This window comes from Mya arenaria, chromosome 3 (genome assembly GCF_026914265.1).
Source record: "Mya arenaria isolate MELC-2E11 chromosome 3, ASM2691426v1".
In the NCBI taxonomy this organism is placed as follows: Eukaryota; Metazoa; Mollusca; class Bivalvia; order Myida; family Myidae; genus Mya; species Mya arenaria.
The window spans coordinates 36,148,077-36,169,033 of NC_069124.1; the positions used below are offsets into that span (position 1 = coordinate 36,148,077).

The following is a 20,957-nucleotide window of genomic DNA, read 5'->3' on the forward strand; positions in this document are numbered from 1 at the left end:
ATCAAGAAAACACAACACGACCATACGTCCCTTGACGCATCTGGTATACGTTGAGGTTACAAGAAAACACAACACCACCATTAGCCCCTTGACACATCTGGTATACGTTGAGGTTACCAAGAAAACACACCACGACCATACGCCTCTAGACGCATCTGGTATACGTTGAGGTTACAAGAAAACACAACACTACCATTAGCCCCTCGATGCATCTGGTATACGTTGATAATACAAAGAAAACACAACACGACCATACGCCTCTCGGCGCATCTGGTATAAGTTGATAATACAAGAAAACACAACACGACCATACGCCTGTTGGCGCATCTGGTATAAGTTGATAATACAAAGAAAACACACCACGACCATACGCCCCTTGACGCATCTGGTATACGTTGAGGTTACAAGAAAACACAACACGACCATTAGCCCCTTGACGCATCTGGTATATGTTGAGGTTACCAAGAAAACACACCACGATCATACGCCTCTAGACGCATCTGGTATACGTTGAGGTTACAAGAAAACACAACACTACCATTAGCCCCTCGATGCATCTGGTATACGTTGATAATACAAAGAAAACACAACACGACCATACGCCTCTCGGCGCATCTGGTATAAGTTGATAGTACAAGAAAACACAACACGACCATACGCCTCTCGGCGCATCTGGTATAAGTTGATAATACAAAGAAAACCCAACATGACCATTCGCCTGTTGGCGCATCTGGTATAAGTTGATAATACAAAGAAAACAAAACACGACCATTCGCCTGTTGGCGCATCTGGTATAAGTTGATAATACAAAGAAAACACAACACGACCATACGCCTGTTGGCGCATCTGGTATAAGTTGATAATTCAAAGAAAACACAACACGACCATACGCCTCTTGGCGCATCTGGTATACGTTGATGTTACCAAGAAAACACACCACTACCATACGCCTCTCGACGCATCTGGTAAACGTTGAGGTTACCAAGAAAACACAACACGACCATACGCCTCTCGGCGCATCTGGTATACGTTGAGGATTCCAAGAAAACACAACACGACCATACGCCTCTAGACGCATCTGGTATACGTTGAGGTTACCAAGAAAACACAACACGACCATACGCCTCTAGACGCATCTGGTATACGTTGAGGTTACCAAGAAAACACAACACGACCATACGCCTCTAGACGCATCTGGTATACGTTGAGGTTACCAAGAAAATACAACACGACCATACGCATCTAGACGCATCTGGTATACTTTGAGGTTACCAAGAAAACACAACACGACCATACGCCTCTAGACGCATCTGGTATACGTTGAGGTTACCAAGAAAACACACCACGACCACACGCCTCTCGGCGCATCTGGTATACGTTGAGGTTACCAAGAAAACACACCAAGACCATACGCCCCTCGGTGCATCTGGTATAAGTTGATAATACAAAGAAAACACAACACGACCATACGCCCCTCGGTGCATCTGGTATAAGTTGATAATACAAAGAAAATACAACACGACCATACGCATCTAGACGCATCTGGTATACTTTGAGGTTACCAAGAAAACACAACACGACCATACGCCTCTAGACGCATCTGGTATACGTTGAGGTTACCAAGAAAACACACCAATACCATACGCCTCTAGACGCATCTGGTATACTTTGAGGTTACCAAGAAAACACACCACTACCATACGCCTCTCGGCGCATCTGGTATAAGTTGATAATACAAAGAAAACACAACACTACCATACGCCTCTTGGCGCATCTGGTATACGTTGAGGTTACCAATAAAACACACCAAGACCATACGCCTCTCGGCGCATCTGGTATACGTTGAGGTAACCTAGAAAAAAACGAAAACGTAAAAGAGAAGATTTATTGCAATAGTCCACTCGACACCATCATTAACTTGACGTAACATTCGTCATACAACCCTAAACGCTTTCCAAAAGTTAAAGCCTCTTGCGACATGCTGAAACATTTTTCTAAACATGAAGTTCATAAAAATCGAACTTCATAAATAGAGAAGAATTAACAAACGTTTTTATATATAGTACTGTATATGAAGATTGAATCGTATGGAAGCAGATGTACATGTTTGTAATGTCATCGCTGGCCGGTCCACAACATAGAATATTAGCATGTTTTATGCGCGTATCCCTCACCATAATGTATTTTGAACTTCAATATGACTTATTACAATAGGCGTATACATGTACTTGGATACTTAATTCTCTCAAGTCCTTGATTATGGGTTAAGATGTTTCCACTTAACACCATAGTATCTACGTCATTGTCTGGATTATTTCCTGTTGTTAAATTTTTCATTGTCTCATTATTTTCTGTGAAAGTCTGATGAAGTAAAAGATAGGTTTCACGTGCAAACTAAGCAAGTCGCGACACTCCTGCTATAGATATAGTTGTTGAGTAATCCCACGATCAAAAGAATAACAGTGTGGGGATTCGAACATGCTCTTTCGATGCTAGGCCAAGATAATATATTCATTTGATTCTCATCCAGATTTAAAAAAAAGAATAATAATCGGGCGGGACGGCCTATTCCGTCTTTAAATAGAGAATAATGATAGTAAAGAACAATCGTTACGTTAATTTCGGCTCCATTTTCTGCCGAGGCAGTATTTTGTTAAATGAAAGAAACTGCTGTTGGTTTTCGACAGACGGGCGAAGATGAGAATTGAAATAATTTAGCTTGGCCTTACAAACGATCAACGAAAACACGTCCAAATGTTTGTTTACACCTTGGATGGCATTTCTGTGACAGCCGTCTTGCGTGAAATCGCAGACGATCCGGTACTGTGCGACATCGATAGGCTTGACGATGATTTGTAGTCACCATGGAAACGCGAGCAGACGACAATTCGGAGCTCCTTCCTGAAGCGTTTGCCACTCAAGCAGTACAGGAAGAAGTTTATGGAAGAGTTGATGACAATGCCGAGCTGAGCAATGGAAAACGCCTCCGCAACAATCCGATGGTTTCCCTAGAATGTAAATTAGCAAATTACATAATCATGAGCCCGTATCCGAAATATGCTCTTGCGTGACATTCAGTTACGACAGCGTAAATACTCTTAACATAAATTTTATGACAACTTAAGTTTTTATCAACTTAACCATGTTTTCTTTTTATACAATCTTGCAAAATATATATAAAAAAAACAAACAAGCAAATTCGTTGAATTGATATTCCTCACCAGGTAAGGCAAAGTAGATGGCATGTAAAACACTTGTTGGTGAAATATTCCAATCAAAGCATGCAATACGGCTTCAGAGTGATTTGGCTCCTATGAACATTGGAAATGAAATTCAATTTTGTTTGCAACTGTTTGAAATATAAGAATATCGTATAAAGTGTACCATTGCGATTTGAACTAGATACATAGATTTTGACCCCACGTTACCCAGTTTCAAACTATTAAACGTTTTCATCACGGCCCGAATGAACCAGAAACATGGCAGATATAGCCTCTAGAGTGTTCCAGAGGTGTGTCCGAGATTTGACCTATTCAGTTTTTTTTTTATCCCATGTGACCTAGTATCAAATTAAGCCTATATTTCATCGAGGCAAATTCTGATCGAGTTTCATGAAGATTAGATATATCACATCAGTTTGTTCAAAAGTTTTCTTTAGTATTTTACCTAAAGACCTCAGTTTTTCCCCATGTGACCCACTTTTAAAATCAACGAAGATTGTATCAAGGGGAACATTCTGACCACGGTTTGAACAAAGTCTGACCAATCAATTCCAATATTTGGTTTCAGACAATATTTGACCTAGTGATCTAGTTTGTGACCTCGCGTGACCAAGCTTCAACTAGTCATTTATTTTTTTCAAGAAAACCATCATGATAATGTTTCATAAATTTAGGACCAGACATATTGTATATTCCTTAGATTTGTTCTAAGACTTGACCTAGTGACATGGTTTTTGATACCGCATTACCTTAGGTTTCAAACTTATCCTAGAGTTTATCAAGGATTTTTTTGGATAAGGTTTTATGAATATTGGACTAAATATACTGTCTCTTGAGTGTTCCAAAGATTTTCCTAATAATTGACATAGTGACCTAATTTTTTACCCCATGTGACCCAAATTTACAAGCGGTTGTGATTTTATCAAGGCGGGCATTCTGACCAAGTTTGAACAGTATCTGAGCAATCCATACCAATATATAGTTCTGCTTGGGAAAAAAAGACAGACGGGCTGACAACGCCAAAAAATAGCCACCTCCCGAAACCTTCGATTCGGCGGGAGATAAAATACTTACTGCCTTAAGCATGAAAAAGCACTGTGTAATGCACTGGAAGGCTATGAGCACGAGGAAGGTGAAGGTTATGGTGAGAAGCAGGCGTGTCAGCTGCGCCTCTGACTTCCGGGTCTTGTCTTTACCAGAAGAGCCGCGCTTGGAGTCCATCTGGCGATTCATACTCGTAACCCGGTGGATAATCAGCATATTGAGAGTAAAGATGGTCGCCCAGGGAACAAGTACCAATATCATGCAGTGGATCCAGAATTCGTAGTTTTGACTCCCCTTGCCGCTACCGTACTCCGTCGCGCGGAAGGATGGATTGGCGCCAGTTACGTGCTCGTAGGTGGCGAAGTGAGGGGCGTTGATGATGAAACACAGGAGAGTGATCACGCCAAGGCCCATCCGTGCGCGCCTCTCGTTACACATGTCCTTTAAGGGAGGAAAATGGAGTTTAAGTAAAATTACAAAACGTGCGTTGAAACACTGTAAATTGTACATCCCATATTACAGCAAAACAGTAAACAAGAGAATTACATAAGATCCAAAATATATTATCTTGAGATATAGGTAGTTAAAAAGATTATTTCATTGTCACATTGCAGTGGTAAGATACCGATATGTTTTATTTTATTTTAAGATTAGCTGGTATTGAAATAAATATCGTTGTACAATTATTTCTGTCCGTGAAGTAGGTTGCCTGGCAGCATTAAGTAGCAGCATTTCAGCCAGTAGCCTGGCAGCGTGAACTTTAGCAGCATGACAGCATAGCAGCCTTTTCAAGCCAAAACTATAGGCTTTGCTTTACATGAAATAATTGAATCCGGCGACTATATACTTATTTTCATTTTAATATTCTGAGTTTTTTTTAGTTACGGTCAAGGTAAAATTGTTTGCACTCCGACCACAGCGACACAAAGCTATGACAATATCTCAAACGAGCATAAAATTATAGAAACGATTTGATTGGTAGTTTTCTTACTTTTGCGCGTGTGATCCAGCAGACCTGAATGTATCTATCGACAGTGACGCCTACTGTGAACCAGATACTACAGACGACAAATAGGAAAAAGAACGGATAGCCGATGTAAGCGAAGAACTCGCCGTACGCCGACGACGCCATCACCGACGGCGCAATTTTCTGGAGGCTGTTCAGGAGGAAGAAAAATATAAGGAGGCACAAGTCTGCCACCGCTTGGCCGGTCAAGTAGGTCCCCGTGCTTGAGCGCATGCGAGGCCGTCGCCAGACGATAATTGATAACACGTTGCCGACGACGCCAAAGATGACGAAAATGATGCCGACGTAAACGCTGGTGACGTAATTCATCATTTCGGCGGTGGCCATGCCGTCGTCTGTTGGATCGGTAGTAGTCCAGGACGTAGAATTATCAATGTCTGCGCTGTTGTTCATGTTGCTTATTTTAAGTCCGTTCAAAGTAACCTATCTATATAGTGCCAGTTAGCTGACTTAATTTATGAACGTCAATTCAATGTGATATAATTTCCTTGTGAACAGATCTGGATATGGTTGAAAATAATTCAAAACAATTTATTATATTTTCTTCAGAATAATTCTGCTCATTAGGACGAAGCTGATGGCTTTGCGAGTTATTTTCAATGTTCGACCTTAAATATGCGTCGATGCTGAACTCTTCTCACTTTCTAACCCGCAGGGTCGTAGCTATGAGAGAGAGAAGTTTGGAAATATTTTGACATATACTTATTATTTTCAAAAGAAGGGTACTTATCCAGAAAAGATAGATGTTGATACTATAGAAAGTTCTAAATCTCCTGCTGAGGAACTGTCGAGAAATAAACCGTTTTTTGAGGAAAAATATAAATAAAAGAAGAGCGTCGAAACCCGCTTTCAATGGTTTCAAATTATAATGCAGTAGACAGATATCCAAATGCTCCTAAATTTTGTTGAAAAAATAGTAGAAAATTGAACTCGGTGATGTGGCGATTAAGTATTGGCAGTTTCCACGGAATTTTTATTCTAGATACCCGATAATTATTCGATATGTTCGAATTGGGTAAGAAATAAATATATTGCTGAAATAAGGTCACGTTGTTTCGGAGTGTTTTGGTTGCGACTAGTTTTTGTAGTCACTACCAAAATTTGTAACACCCTACGCATTACAACAACATAAATAACAACTATAAACAACTAAAAATAATTATGATGATTAAATAATAATAATAATAATAATAATAATAATAATAATAATAATCAGCAGCAGCAGCAGCTGCTGCAGCTGCTGCAGTAGCAGCAGCATTAATAATGATGATGAAAATGTTGATGTTTTTAAAACTGCTAAAATACGTTCCATTGCACGATCCTGAACATGTCATATGTACGCTTACAACGATATTCGCTTCCGAAATTCGACCAAAATATGTCGATTTTCGGGTATTCGGCCTAGTTTGTGTAGTTACTACCACCGCTCGTCCGTACCTCCTGCTACGCGCTTGCCTTCATGAATGGGGAACATTGGACACACGGAAACAAACACTTGGTGTTCATGACTCATTTTATTGTTTATCACTAATTTATTGTTTTCCAAATCCTCTTAAACGAGTTCTTATAAACAATAAGGATACTCAGCGCACAACAACTTCCCCATGTTGTTTAAACAACAAGTGTTTTTGCGAAATCTTCTCACGTGTCAACCATCTATGTTCTAGATTTCGCCCAATAATATCATAACTTTGTCGTAAGCCTGATGGATTTTAAAAGGACATTTGTACAGTCTTGATATGAAAATAGTCAAATAGAGCCACTGGACGTGTGAAATGATTCTCAAAATGAAAAGAACCTTCCCGTTTGTTCTATTAACTCCTGCGGTTCTGTATTGAAATGTTTCTAACCCATTGTTTGACTAGATTAACCAGTGAAAAGATTCCATACGACTGTATTGTCAACTTGTTTTTCTGTTACTCTGGTGTTTCTGTATAAACACAGCCTTTCACAAGCAAGTTCCCATTTTTGCAATCATATAGCGCGGGCCAAATAAAAAACTTGATGGACGCGTCCTCGGATTTTTCACATGACCACCACAGTTTGTGCGTCTCCTCGTCGAAAACCGTGTCATCCGTGCACAGCCACATTGGCACGTGCTGAGCGACCATTTGCCACGTGACACGTGCGCATTGTGCCACATAGCGCTCTATGGATTTGTGACTTAGAAGGCCTTCAAACTGATTCCACTTGGGGTCGGCTGCAATGCGCTCCTTGCACTTCTGTAAAATAAGTTGATCATTTGGTATACAATTTTAGCCGGGCATTATTTTAGCTTTTAGGTGGTTACATGTTGGGTTTTATTTCATCATGATATTTTAACTTGTTCTCTCCATTTTTGGGGGGAGAACCAAGCAAACCAGTCAATCTCACTAATCTGAGTTTAATTATATAGCGATCCTCTTATCAGCGATCGTACATGTAGTAATATCTTTTAGATTGATACAAATTGTTAATGATACGACGCCCTAGTTAGTTTAAACAGGAATTTAAATATGATGAAATAAACACTGTAAAGTGATCAACTGTAAAGAAAATACAACAACGACACAATCACGTCGGAAGTTATTTACAAGATATGCTTTTCTTTTCAATGATAATAAGTGAGTTAAGCATATTGATCGGCGGAAATAATGGACAGTGAGATCGACGAGCTTTTGCGCAGGGGAGGGGGAGTGGGAAAGTGTACGTGGGGGTTGTTGGGGAGGGTGGAACTAATACAAATGAAAATACACTAGCTATCAGGGTTGGTCGGGGGTTGGGGTGTAAGACTTATCATTATCATTTGAACTTTGTAAGTGCTTTGGGTATGGACCCGGGAAGTGCCATTTAACTTGGGTAGGTTGTGTAACGGTACGTACAGGTGCCCAGCCTTCACTAAAGGTCGATGCCATAAGTTCGACTCCACAAGTCTTGTTCTCTTAAATTCTCTGAATAGTTGTTTCTGCTCAAGCGTGATTCTATAAAATTGTTTTGTTCCATTAGTTTCGTTACTGTTACAGTTGAATTTGGGTAAACAGCTGGATGAATACCACCTAGGCATACCCATGACTGACCCATCCCGTTAACCCAAATTATCAGATTACCCAAAGGCTCAGTCGTGGGAATCCGACGATGGGAGAACATTGCATAACAAGTTATCCAACCTGAACAATTGGCTGGACATCCACGTGCTCTGTGTGATGACGGAGGTTTTCCTTGACGGCTCCTAGCAGCTCTTCCGGGAGCGTTCCCGAGTCCCTCGCGCATGTCAGATATCCACTGTCCAGCTTGGGGAATTCATGAATGGAAATATATTTTATGGCATGGTTAATCGGTTAACTCTCATTATACTTTGTTTGTTTGGTTTTTCTATCAACATTCTGCAATGGTCCGATGTAATTTCAATATATTTTGCTAATACTAGCACAGTAGACAGATAATTATATATAGTTCAGATTCATGACCATTGACCAGTATTCACTTTAATGCTATATAATTGGTACATTTGTTTTCTTTTTACCATTTTTGCTGGGTCTTTGAGTATTTCTGCAATTCCACTTTCAACGTCTGTTAGCAGATCCGTGCATACAGAGTAGCACAACTGTTAATGTAAAGATGCCGAGCATTATGTGGAAAAATATATGTGTATGGAATTTAAAAGAAAAATACTTCACAAAAAATGCCCTAAATATTAAAAATCACATTTATACCATCGTCTATGGAAGCGTCCAGGTGCCAAAGTGAAAAATATTTTCCAGTATACAATCTCCTAATTAGGAGATACTAACTCATAATTATGACTTACTAAGTCCTAATATCGAGATACTATCTCATAATTAGGCGATACTATCTCCTAATTACGACTTATTAAGTCCTAATTAGGAGATACTAACTCATAATTATGACTTACTAAGTCCTAATTACGAGATACTATCTCATAATTAGAAGATACTATCTCCTAATTATGACTTACTATCTCATAATTAGGAGATACTAACTCATAATTATGACAAAAACGATAGTGATGACGATGATGATGATGATGATGATGATGATGGTGGTGGTGGTGATGGTGGTTGTGGTGGTGATGATGATGATAATGATGATGATGGTTGTGGGGATGATTGTGGAGATCATAATGGTGGTAGTGGTTATGATTGTGGTGATGATGATGTTGGTTGTTATGATGTTGTTGATAATAGTGATGATTAAAATTAGGGCTTTGCATATTACTGTCATTTTTAAGAAAATATTGGACAAGTTGGCAGCCAAGTTGAGCCAAAATGGCAGTTAATAAAAAAACCCATGGAGTGTTCAAATGACTAGTGCATAGAAACACAATCAATGAAAGAAAGAAGTACATGATGACCCTATTATTAGTTTGAAATGACGTTGAAAGTATGTACGTGAAGTTAGCGTCCTCGCGTCCTAGCGGCCTAGCGGCGTGAAGTTTGCGGCCTACCGGCATGGCGGTCCAAAAGGCTATCCTATTTTCTTAAAAAACAAAGAAATATTAACTGAGTTTCAAGCACACACTATCACTCTGAGGCGATTATCAACATTTAAAAAAAATCGAACAAGCAGTCAGCTTTTTAAAGCATGTGAACATGCCTCTCCTTCTATATTTTTATATGTATATTCTTTTTTTATGCCCAAATTATCACTCTTAAGCAATTATAAACTTTTTTTTTAAAAAGTCGATCGAGCACTAAAGCGGCCTAGCGGCGTGAAGTTAGCGGCCTGACGGCCTAGCACCCTAAAATGGTTTTCTATTTCAAAGTATGTATACATGCGTTTTCTTCCAAAACTGTAATAATCGCGAGTTAGTATCTCGTAATTAGGAGATAGTAAGTCCTAATTATGAGTTAGTATCTCCTAATTAGCAGTTTGTAAGTCATAATTATGAGTTAGTATCTCCTAATTATGAGATAGTATCTCGTAATTAGGACTTAGTAAGTCATAATTATGAGTTAGTATCTCCTAATTAGGAGATAGTAAACTGGAAAATATTTTTCACTTTGGCACCTGGAAGCTTCAATAATCGTCGGTTAAGAGAGTACTTGAACACTTTTCATGAAGTGATAATGAAGTGCCAACGGAATAAAGTACCGGGGTTGCCGACGATAAATTTATAACTAAATGTTAATCAAAAGAAATGTCAAAATGATGATTATGGGGTAATGATCATGCAATTGTAATTATGCGGTAATGATCATGCAATTATGACTATGAGGTAATGATTATGCAATTATGACTATGAGGTAATGATCATGCATTTATGACTATGAGGTAATGATCATGCAATTATGACTATGAGGTGATGTCATTGCAGTGGTAATTATGAGGTTAGGATAAATTATGCAATCATGCAGTCTTACACTGATCTTTACACCAGCAGTAAAACATGTAGTCTGTCTGTGATCTTTACACCAGCAGTAAAACATGTAGTCTGTCTGTGATCTTTACACCAGCAGTAAAACATGTAGTCTGTCTGTGATCTTTACACCAGCAGTAAAACATGTAGTCTGTCTGTGATCTTTACACCAGCAGTAAAACATGTAGTCTGTCTGTGATCTTTACACCAGCAGTTAAACATGTAGTCTGTCTGTGATCTTTACACCAGCAGTAAAACATGCAATCTATCTCTGGTCGTTACTAAAAGGTGATGATCATGCACTTATGACTATGAGGTGATGATCATGCAATTATGACTATGAGGTAATGATCATGCAATTATGACTATGAGGTAATGATCATGCAATGGTAATTATGAGGTAATGATCAATTATGCAATTATGACTATGCATAATTGCAATGGTAATTATGAGGTGATGATCATGCAATGGAAATTATGAGGCGATGATCATGCAATTATTTCTGTGAGGTGATGATCATGCTATAGTAATATAAGCGATAATCATGCAATTATGACTATGAGGTGATGATGATACAATGGTGATAATAAGGCGATGATCATGCAATTATGACTATGAGGTGATGATCATGCATTTATGACTATGAGGTAATGATGATGCTATGGTAATATAAGCGATGATCATGCAGTTATGACTACGAGGTGATGATCATGCTATGGTAATATAAGCGATGATCATGCAATTATGACTATGAGGTGATGATCATGCATTTATGACTATGAGGTGATGATCATGCTATGGTAATATAAGCGATGATCATGCAATTATGACTACGAGGTGATGATCATGCTATGGTAATATAAGCGATGATCATGCAATTATGACTGTGAGGTGATGATAATGCAATGGTGATAATGAGGCGATGATCATGCAATTATGACTATGAGGTGATGATCATGCATTTATGACTATGAGGTTATGATGATGCTATGGTAATATCAGCGATGATCATGCAATTATTACTGTGAGGTGATGATCATGCTATGGTAATATAAGCGATGATCATGCAATTATGACTACGAGGTGATGATCATGCAATGGTAATTATGAGGCGGTGTTCATGCAATTATGACTATGAGGTTATGATGATGCAATGGTTTGTATCAATACTACGAAGTCTTCGAGAATAAACAAAAACAATGACCAACCATGAGCAGTTCCGCCAGTACGCGCGTCACGGCCACCTCATCATCATATCCAGCGTCTTCCAGTGCCTCCTTGGCGTCTACCCACTCCTGGCTCTCGAGATGCGTGTACGCATGCGCCACCGTAGACGGACGGCACCGCTCCTGTATGTTCTCGACAAGCCGCGGGTCCGGTCGCTTTATAGGTTTAACACTGTGTGTCAGCCTGCAAGAACAGGGATTCTAATCCATTATGAAAAGTTTTGAAAGATATATAAACAATGTATTTGCTTAATTATAGATGAAATAATTATGATCGTTCCATTGGTGGACGTGGAATAAAACATGACAAACGATTATCTTAATAACATCAATTAGGAACTCTGGAAACGCGAAACGGTCTCATTTTTGAAATCACGCCGAATATTCTAGACTTCAGAAAAGGCAGACGGCTTACCTCATTTTAAGGGTGTCGTTTTCCGATTTGACGGTCACCAGAGACGATTCTAGTGTGGAGCGTTCCTTCCGGATCTTCTCAAGCGTGTCTTGAGACACTTCCTGTGCTATTTTCGTCCGCTTGAACTCGTCTTGTAGTGTCAGGTTTACCCGCTCTAGCTCCTTGACTTCAGTCTGAGATTTCTCTAGCTGCGACCTTAAAGTCTCATTTTCGCTCTTACATTTGTGCAATTCCGAAATAATCACCTAATAATAATAATAATAATAAAAATAATAATAATAATAACAGCAGTATTAAATGTATATACATGTACTAATAATGATAATTAATATGATGAATGATAAATGATATTATACAATACATTGAATCATGCTTGGTTAGTTTGGTAGAAAGAATTACTAACAATAATACATATATCTATTTTTTATTATATTTCATTATGATTTATCACCAACATTTACAAGAAGCACTTAATGACTGAATTAAATAGGATATCTTGACGGTAAGTCATGTCTTCTGAATTTATTTTCATTGGCAAGTTTTATTCTATTGCTAGGATTCCTACCTCCCCTGGGCTTTGTGACTTTCCAGGGCTTTGTTTCTCCTCACTCTTCTTACTTAACATTTTTCGTCTCATGTCCTCATTTTCCCGCTTCAGTTCGTCCAACTTTATCCACAGCTGCCCCATGCCGCCACCGCCGGTCCCACCCCGGGGCTTCGGCGGAACGACCGGGCGGTCCGCCTTGATACGTTGTTCCTTCAGGAGCGCCTCCAGGAGACCCTTGGACTTCTCTAGGAGACGCTGGGTCTGTGGATCCCGTCTCTTCATCATGAATACGTTGGCGAGGGAGTCGCAGAAATTCCGGGCCTCAATTCGGAGGTCTTTGTCGTTCGACGTCATTGTGTTACTGGTTAAAAATAATACAACAATACAACATATTTTTCAGGAGCACAAGAAAGGTTTAGTGCAAATATAATTATGTACATTTTTATTTTTAATGTTTTTATATGTTTAACTCATTTCACAAATATGATCAAAACAAAAAGCACACGGTTTGTGCACAGATAAAAAGTATAAGCGATTATTTTGCGATTTTGTTTAACTTGGGAGTTTGTTACGTAGCTATTAATAAAAACAAAAACATTCATAAAGGCTAACATTTCTAACTGTACACAAATCATGAGTTTTTTGTGGGTCAAATTAGTTAAACATAATAATGCATTCAAATTTGTCTTTGAATCAACCTATAGTGTGCCCCTTTAGGTCACTACAAATGTAACAGACGAGATGAAATCATTGTATTATAATGCATATACCATGTCAAACATGGAGTACTGTTGTAGTGTCTGGGGACTTACACATTCCTCAGATACCACAAAAATCACTAACATTCAGAAAAGAGCGATTAAGCTAATAATGAAGTCGGGAACTAGCCACTGTGGAAACATGTTCAAACAGTCTGGGTTGCTATCTTTTGAAGACAGGTGCTATTATCATCTCTCATTACTTGTTTTCAAAAGCATGAATTGTTTGACTCCTTCGTACTTCACAGAATTGTTAACATTTGCCAAAAATGAGCACTATAACTTGCGTTCTTCAGAAAACAAGGATCTTTTTGTTGTAAAACCGAGAACAAACTATATCAAAAATACATTTGCCTATAAAGCAATGAAAATTTGGAATAATCTTTCTACATACATAAAATGTCAAGATAAGCTACCAGCCTTTAAACATGCATTAAAAGGCTACTTATTGGCAAAATAATTTTATCACATGAACAAAAAATCTTGACACTTTATTTAAATCACATTATAATAAATAGTTCATTGTTTACATGAATTGTGTTAATGTACGTATATGACATTCTTGCAACAACTTGTAATGGATACTACCAAATATGTAAATATATTGATTGAATGTGGTTTTACTGAATATATCTACATTATTTACAGTATGAAATTATTGCAATTTATAATCATCATATTAAACTGAGTTGTGTTTGTCGAAGAAATGTATGATAGTGATAGTGTGAATGTATGTTTTGTATGTTGCTTAATATGTATAGTACATGTGTTTTTGTAATACTTTTTGTGTGAAGGCCATGCAGGAAATAAGTAGTATGTCTGTAATGATTGTACCCTTAGTATGTAACCTTCGTTAAATAAAGTTGTTATTATTATTATTATTATTATTATTATTATTATTATTATTATTATTATTACAGAATCACTTGAATGCCATTCTTTAATCGTTTTAACAACACAATTAACGTAAAGATATGTGACCAGTCACGGGATTTTTGGCCCGAAACCACTTTTTGGGCGAAAATGAGATAGGAGTAATTTCTGACTGTACTATTCTTTAGGATTAAAAAACTGAAAAGAAAATTCAAAAATTCCTATTTTTAACGAAATTATGACAAAAACTAGAAGGGCACTTGGTTAAGAAACAGCTGGAATTTCGGTAAAGTTCAAGAATTTATTGAAACATTTGTATTCACAGATGCAATAAATATTCATCACCACAATATAAACAATTCCCACATTATAACGACAACAATATATTTTCAAAACCATTCTCAATTATTATTGAGAAAATAAATGAAAATTAATTGGTTACCATGGCAACCTTTATTGAAAAAGGCGTTTTGGGGTCAAATTTGCATTTAAATATACAATAAATGCCATATGAAGCATTCAATAATAATTGATCTGTTTATTGATATCCTCAAACCTTACTGTAAATGGTGTATGTATTTGACATAAAAAAAATCCGAATAAATAAAAACTGTTCGCCAAGTACCGTAGTTTATTGGTAATTTTTCACAATAAATTGACATTAGGTTGGAACTTGCACCTAATACAAACCAATGTATATCTAGAAGTTAAAGTATGTTACCCCTGTAATTGACTATAATTTATCTTATTTGAATGGTATTTTAAGAGTTTGTTTTTTATCCTGGTTACCATGGCAACAGGACACAAATATGATTATAATCACACCAACTTTACCAATTTACCTCAAATGTGATTTTTTGTATAGTCATTCATTGCACATAAAACATGAAATGGTAGTATATATACTCTTAATTTAATAAACATAACAATCCTATACAATTTACACTATTGTTAAATTAGATCAGTTAATAAATGGGCACATTTACATTTTACAAAAATGAAAACAATTTATTTAACATACTAACTTCTTAGCATGTACACGTCATTATGTAGTTTGAAGAGGTATGCAATTGGTCACATAGTACATGACAAATTATATTTTCGATGCTTATTCATAGGTAAAAATTAAAGCTGAAATGTTTATAGGGTTCAGGAAGGTTTTAAAAATAAAGATATTGAAGAAAAACTGAAAGGTTGCTAAGGTACATTTTATCAGGCTGTGAAGTAACTAATATTGACAAACAATACTATAAATGTCTTCAATTCAAGCATTTATAGGCTTCAACTGCCAGATTGTTTTAAGTGTGTATTAATAATAAACATATAGTGGTCTTCATTATGGCAGAGGGGCTCTACCAACAAAAGACAGGGTGTAGCACCCTTCTATCAATCATTTGCTAAAACCACAGTTTTTCACTCAAAATCACTGGTAGCTTCATTTCACATGAACATGTTTCTATTGAATTAATAATTGTCAATAAAAAATTGATGCACGTTTTCATCAGCTCAGTAACGGGCTCATTCTCAAATCTTACAGTTAGTTTATAAAGATCACATATCAGTATATTAGTGTTTTCACTTTTTTAAAGGATCAGAGCCTTTTTGCATTAAGTCCTTTTAATTGGATGCATTCAGGGTACCCTCCATGGGAAAGCCATTGTTGTGGGCTTGTCAATTTTAACTTCAATCTCACTGTCCTTGGCATGCTCTCTCATGAATTCACTCACTGGGTTGTTAGCTGAAGTTCTGCAAAATAATGTTCATATATGTACATCACTTAGTGTTTGGAATAAATTATGCAAATTAACTTGAACATCAAAACTCACATCTAAATAAAATGGACAAAATATCTAAAATTGTTTTTGACTTATTTCATAGATATACATGCACAGGCAGTGATATAGTCTATAATACTTTTGTTATACCTGAAGTGATGATATTGCCTCAAGTTTGGAATGGACTTCAGGGGTCACTTGGTGTACTCCAACCAGTCAAAGAATATAACCAGTTTGCCAAGGTCATCAATCCACAAAGGATGTGTGCTGCCTCCATTTGGTCTAAATAAATAAACATGTTGTTTATATTATGATATAATACCTATTGTTTTAACACAAGCTTTCTTTTACATAATAAGGCATTATAACCAACTTCAGTGTTTAAATAAAGTACCAAATGTCAATATTTATATACACAAAATCCTTTAATTTGGCTTTAAATCAACATTATAGCACCAAAATTAAAAACAAAACAAAAACAACAAGACTCTTACAACTTACCTTCCACAGACTAAATCTCACACATGACTGAACTTTATGTCACCTGCTTCCATTTGAATAAATGCTGTGTCTCTCCCTTCAGAATACATCAGACCCTTGAACATAGAATTACATACAATTTATTGAACTGATTGCCTTCAATCCATGACATTTAGAGAATAAAGAGAACAGATTTAAGCCCAACTATTTTTATAAGACTAATGCATATTTTGAGATTTCTGATTACTTGTATTGAAAAAATAACAAATGTTACATTGTTATGTTATTCTAATGTTCTCATGTGTCAATATGCAGTGCACAAGTGATGTATTTCAACACTGCTTTTTTCAATCATACCCAATGACTGCATTGTTTTTATTCCACCAAACACAGTTGTCAATGTGCAGGTATGCAGAGTCTTCTCTATATGGATGATGTTGAAAATGAGGTACCACACCATTGGCCACATAACAGCTAAACCCTTATCACTGAGATATCTGTGAACCTGAAAACACACACTTTGAAATAGAAAAGATGTATATATATTTACACTTTCATTTTATGTTCAAGTAAGAACTTTGAATAAAGGTGATATAAAATATTTAAACAAGAGCGCCGCAGAGCAATTGTGAGCACTTTCAGTGAATTTACAAAATATAAAGGTTTTCCATTTCTCCTATAATAATTTAGTCAAATGGCAAAACTGTATTAACCACTCATTTAATAAATAAAATTTACCATATGATTTACAGAACACTTCAAAGCAGGGTACTCTTGCTGTGCCTTAGTATAGGTAGAAGACCTGCTCGGCATAGTCAAAGCTGTAATGGATTGTTGTTCTATGTACAGCAGGTGCTTCACATGAAATTCACATTTGATCATAATGTTCTAAAAATATGTATTTACAGAAATACAAATCTTTAACTGTTTATAGTTGGAGTGATGCCCCGGCAGATCAACATGTACACAATATTGCATGCCAAAGAAATTTCCTGTTAGTCTGAATGTCATGCATACTCAAAAAGCAGCTTGCAGCTACAGTCATTAATATTGGTCCTGGCTTTTAGAGTATTGTGCTCTTATTCTATATAAACATTTCCCCCATCTGCATTAGTCTATTATTTTCCTAATCATCATGATCATCTTCATCATAACAGAAATTTATTTCAATGTACCTGAACCTCATGAGATTGTATGTTATGCACATAAATCAACATTGCAAAAAAAAAGTTCATCTACAACTTTAAATTCATCAACATAGCTAAAAACACAGTTAAACTGCAACTCAAAATTATTTCGTAAAATCCATCAATAATTGTATTGATAGTTGGCCGCGGTAAGATGATGAAAAATTGATTATGTCCTTTTTCAGTCATCATAAGTATGCAAAAAGAGATTATCTGCTGGATTTTGATCTGTTTACATTTTCAATGTCAGACTGTCAAATTTCACTTCCGCTTTCTTTTCCTGCGATTAATTTCCATTCATTTGACCGAATTTAGAATATATTGCATTACAATAAAGATATACACATTTGTAAAATTATATGCTTAAACAATGAAAATAATTCTACTTACCAACAAATTCCTAATTTGATGTAAATGCCTTTGGTTCAGCTTGATCTACATCCTCAAATTTGGGTCAAAAAATAGCTCATGACAACTACGGGAGATAACACCAAAAGTAATAAACAATACGAAAGAAAGTGGTTAAAAAACACTATTTCTATGAACATTACATTGTAAAGAATATATTTGACTGAACAATCTAGGGTGACAAATTGTTTAATGGTTGGATTTACGATAAAAACTTCATTACTTTCTTATTTTTTACGCTTCAACTTTGCGCACGTTTTTCTCGAAATCGAGGCTATCGGTTTCGGGCCAAAAGTCTCATGACGCGTCACATATATCAATGCGTTATATGCATTTTAATGTCGCTTGGTACCTGACGGCCTTATAAACGCTTTTAAATTATCCGATGTCCAAATCAACTTGTCATATCATCGAACCATTGGTAACAACATGTTCAAGTTTGATGCCTGATGATCCTATAAAATTTAGGTATTATTTGGAAGGGATTACTATTCTATGACATAACTGACCGAAACAGCATTATAGATGCAATAATTGCCTTCATTTAATTTTAAATTGTGCGTGGAATGCAATCTTTAAATAACAAAGAAGTTTAGGCCAATGTACACGTATTGCTAGATATTCATCCCTTTTTTTAAATGGGGACGGTGAGTATTTTCTTTTCTTAGATGACTGTTTCACCGTTGAATTTCTGTTAATGCTCTCTCTTATTGCATAAGAGACCATAACTGACATGGCTTTGTTGACGAACCACGAACACCATCGTAACAATTCTCCTTTATTACATGTGAATGATTTCATCCACCCCGGTTTGTATGAATAAACGCCGTTCCCGGACAGTACCGGACAGTACCGGGCAGTACCGGACAGTACCGGGCCGATACCCAAATTCAGAACCCCAGTTCAACATTGTTATTTGAGTCAATGAACTTTAAGGGGCGGCTGGGATGAAAATCTAACAATTAATTTGTACTCGCCTTAATTGATTTTCCCTTCAAAATGTTCACATAGTTTTTGTCTACTCATACAACCCTATTAAGAGATATGAAATAAGCATCCAAATAACAGGCATCCAAATAACAGGCATCCAAATAACAGGCATCCAAAATTAATACAATGGTACATCGGATACCTTAGGGCCTTCAACAATGCAAAAGTGGGTGGGGGAGAAATTCAAATGTTTGAAAAGTTCATGTTTAATTAAGTTTTGAGGAACAAACTCTTTCAGCAGTAGAACAAACATCCTTTGCATCATGTTTAGGGTAATAAATCGTTGAGCAAATTTGACAAAAGAATATTTTATCAGATTGGTTCGAAAAGCATTTGCATTTTTTTTGGAAAAGTCTGTCGACAATATAGAAATTGTTAAGTGTCAAAATGATCGAGACTACCCAATCAAGAATGTCTTGCGGGTTCTTGATGATTTATTTTCAAACAAGGAAAATGTTCAGGAAAATAAAGCAAAATAATGGATTTAATATCTTTCCTGATTGCAAAAATGCGAATATGATTCTTAAAATCCCTACAATCACCACAAAGCCGCAAGCCATTTTTGATCGGGAAGTCCTGTCTATTTTGATACAAAAAGTGTGATTTTGTATAAAGACATATCTGTAAAAATATAAATGCTTTTTGATTGAAAATCTGATAAGCTCTTATTCTATAATACACATGTTGCAACGGATGTGTGTATTATGCTTACTAAAACTAAAAAAAATAATATTTTTAAACATGTTTTGGTCCTTCAAACTATTTTTTGCACCATGGAAGGGCCTTAAATACTGTTACGGCGGATCCGCCCAAGCCTGTATATACAAAGCTAAAATAGAAATAAATCGAACTTGAGTTAAATTCATGTGCTAAACTGTACACTTCCATATATTATAGTATTGTCGAACGAAAAACAAAAAATGCAATTCATTATGTGAATTTATACGATAATTATTTCGCGTGATGATGAAACAAATAAGAAAAGTTATGGAATATACAAATCCTACTTACATGCTTGCTATGTGAAGGCACTTTTGTCTTATTTTCCCTTCGTCAAAATGCTACAGCAGACATTAGTTCAGTGTGTCCAAGACTCCAGTCAATCGATTGCGATGTATGACTCACGCCCGCCTCACGCATCCCCTTGTCGCTGACTCTGAGCCTCTGAAACCCATGGAATCGATCTCCTCCAACAATTATGGTATTTAGTATCCCAAAGGATTGCAAAACCATCACATATAATGAGGCAGTATTCCGATATTCTGTAGCATAAATATGCCGTTGTTTATTGCTGGTCCTTGCGTTTAAAGCGTTCATCTTAATCAGATTCCTTTAAATATCTACCAAAATGTCAATTTTGTAAGCTGTTAATAATTTTCATGAAACAATAATCACAGAAATGAACGGTCTAATGTTTTCATATTACTCAAAACTAGGGAGCTTAAAGAGTTGAGATTCACGCGCGTATCGATCCCTTTCCCTAATATCGATGCCAATTTCTGGAATATTGCTATGAGATGAGAAAACACCCAATGACCGATAGTTTCACTGCAAAGATATGATGACGCCTTACAGAAGCAGTGTTTGCATACCACTGTTACAAAGACGCCATTATCTGTAAGGCATCGATCAGTCTGTGCAGTTGCCTT

At 36.6% G+C, this 20,957-nt stretch overlaps 2 protein-coding genes across 5 annotated transcripts; both read right to left on the bottom strand.

The window, feature by feature from the left end:
- Nucleotides 1-1,871: 1,871 nt before the first annotated feature.
- Nucleotides 1,872-5,898, bottom strand: LOC128228715 (FMRFamide receptor-like). Its single transcript, XM_052940186.1, has 3 exons — nt 5,257-5,898; nt 4,296-4,706; nt 1,872-3,008 (listed from the first exon to the last, which is right to left on the bottom strand). The coding sequence occupies exons 1-3, from the start codon at nt 5,683-5,685 to the stop codon at nt 2,763-2,765; spliced, it is 1,086 nt and encodes a 361-aa protein (XP_052796146.1). The 5' UTR covers nt 5,686-5,898; the 3' UTR covers nt 1,872-2,762.
- Nucleotides 5,899-6,584: 686 nt separating this feature from the next.
- On the bottom strand, nt 6,585-20,723 carry LOC128229195 (uncharacterized). Of its 4 annotated transcripts, none has more exons than XM_052940935.1 (7): nt 20,320-20,723; nt 12,856-13,198; nt 12,291-12,535; nt 11,858-12,059; nt 8,795-8,875; nt 8,439-8,561; nt 6,585-7,514 (listed from the first exon to the last, which is right to left on the bottom strand). In XM_052940935.1, exons 2-7 carry the CDS (start codon nt 13,189-13,191, stop codon nt 7,209-7,211), a joined length of 1,293 nt encoding a protein of 430 aa, XP_052796895.1. In that variant the 5' UTR covers nt 13,192-13,198; nt 20,320-20,723; the 3' UTR covers nt 6,585-7,208. The 4 variants fall into 4 exon arrangements, 2 of the variants coding, with proteins under 2 accessions (XP_052796895.1, XP_052796896.1); XM_052940936.1 differs by lacking the exon at nt 20,320-20,723 and adding an exon at nt 18,301-18,373; XR_008260047.1 differs by lacking the exons at nt 6,585-7,514; nt 8,439-8,561; nt 8,795-8,875; ... (2 more) ...; nt 12,856-13,198; nt 20,320-20,723 and adding exons at nt 14,762-16,214; nt 16,394-16,525; nt 16,745-16,839; ... (1 more) ...; nt 17,462-17,544; nt 18,301-18,383.
- Between the last annotated feature and the right edge of the window lie 234 nt (nt 20,724-20,957).

Excerpts from the sequence above, each read along its gene's own strand:
- LOC128228715 (XM_052940186.1), bottom strand. The coding sequence starts at position 5,685 with ATGAACAACAGCGCAGACATTGATAATTCTACGTCCTGGACTACTACC. Across the intron at positions 4,707-5,256 it reads GCTGGATCACACGCGCAAAA|GACATGTGTAACGAGAGGCG; the intron begins GTAAGAAAACTA and ends CCTCCCTTAAAG. Across the intron at positions 3,009-4,295 it reads GCTTTTTCATGCTTAAGGCA|GGAAACCATCGGATTGTTGC; the intron begins GTAAGTATTTTA and ends TTTACATTCTAG.
- LOC128229195 (XM_052940935.1), bottom strand. The coding sequence starts at position 13,191 with ATGACGTCGAACGACAAAGACCTCCGAATTGAGGCCCGGAATTTCTGC. Across the intron at positions 8,562-8,794 it reads TCAAAGACCCAGCAAAAATG|CTGGACAGTGGATATCTGAC; the intron begins GTAAAAAGAAAA and ends GAATTCCCCAAG. Across the intron at positions 7,515-8,438 it reads ATGTCCAGCCAATTGTTCAG|AAGTGCAAGGAGCGCATTGC; the intron begins GTTGGATAACTT and ends CTTATTTTACAG.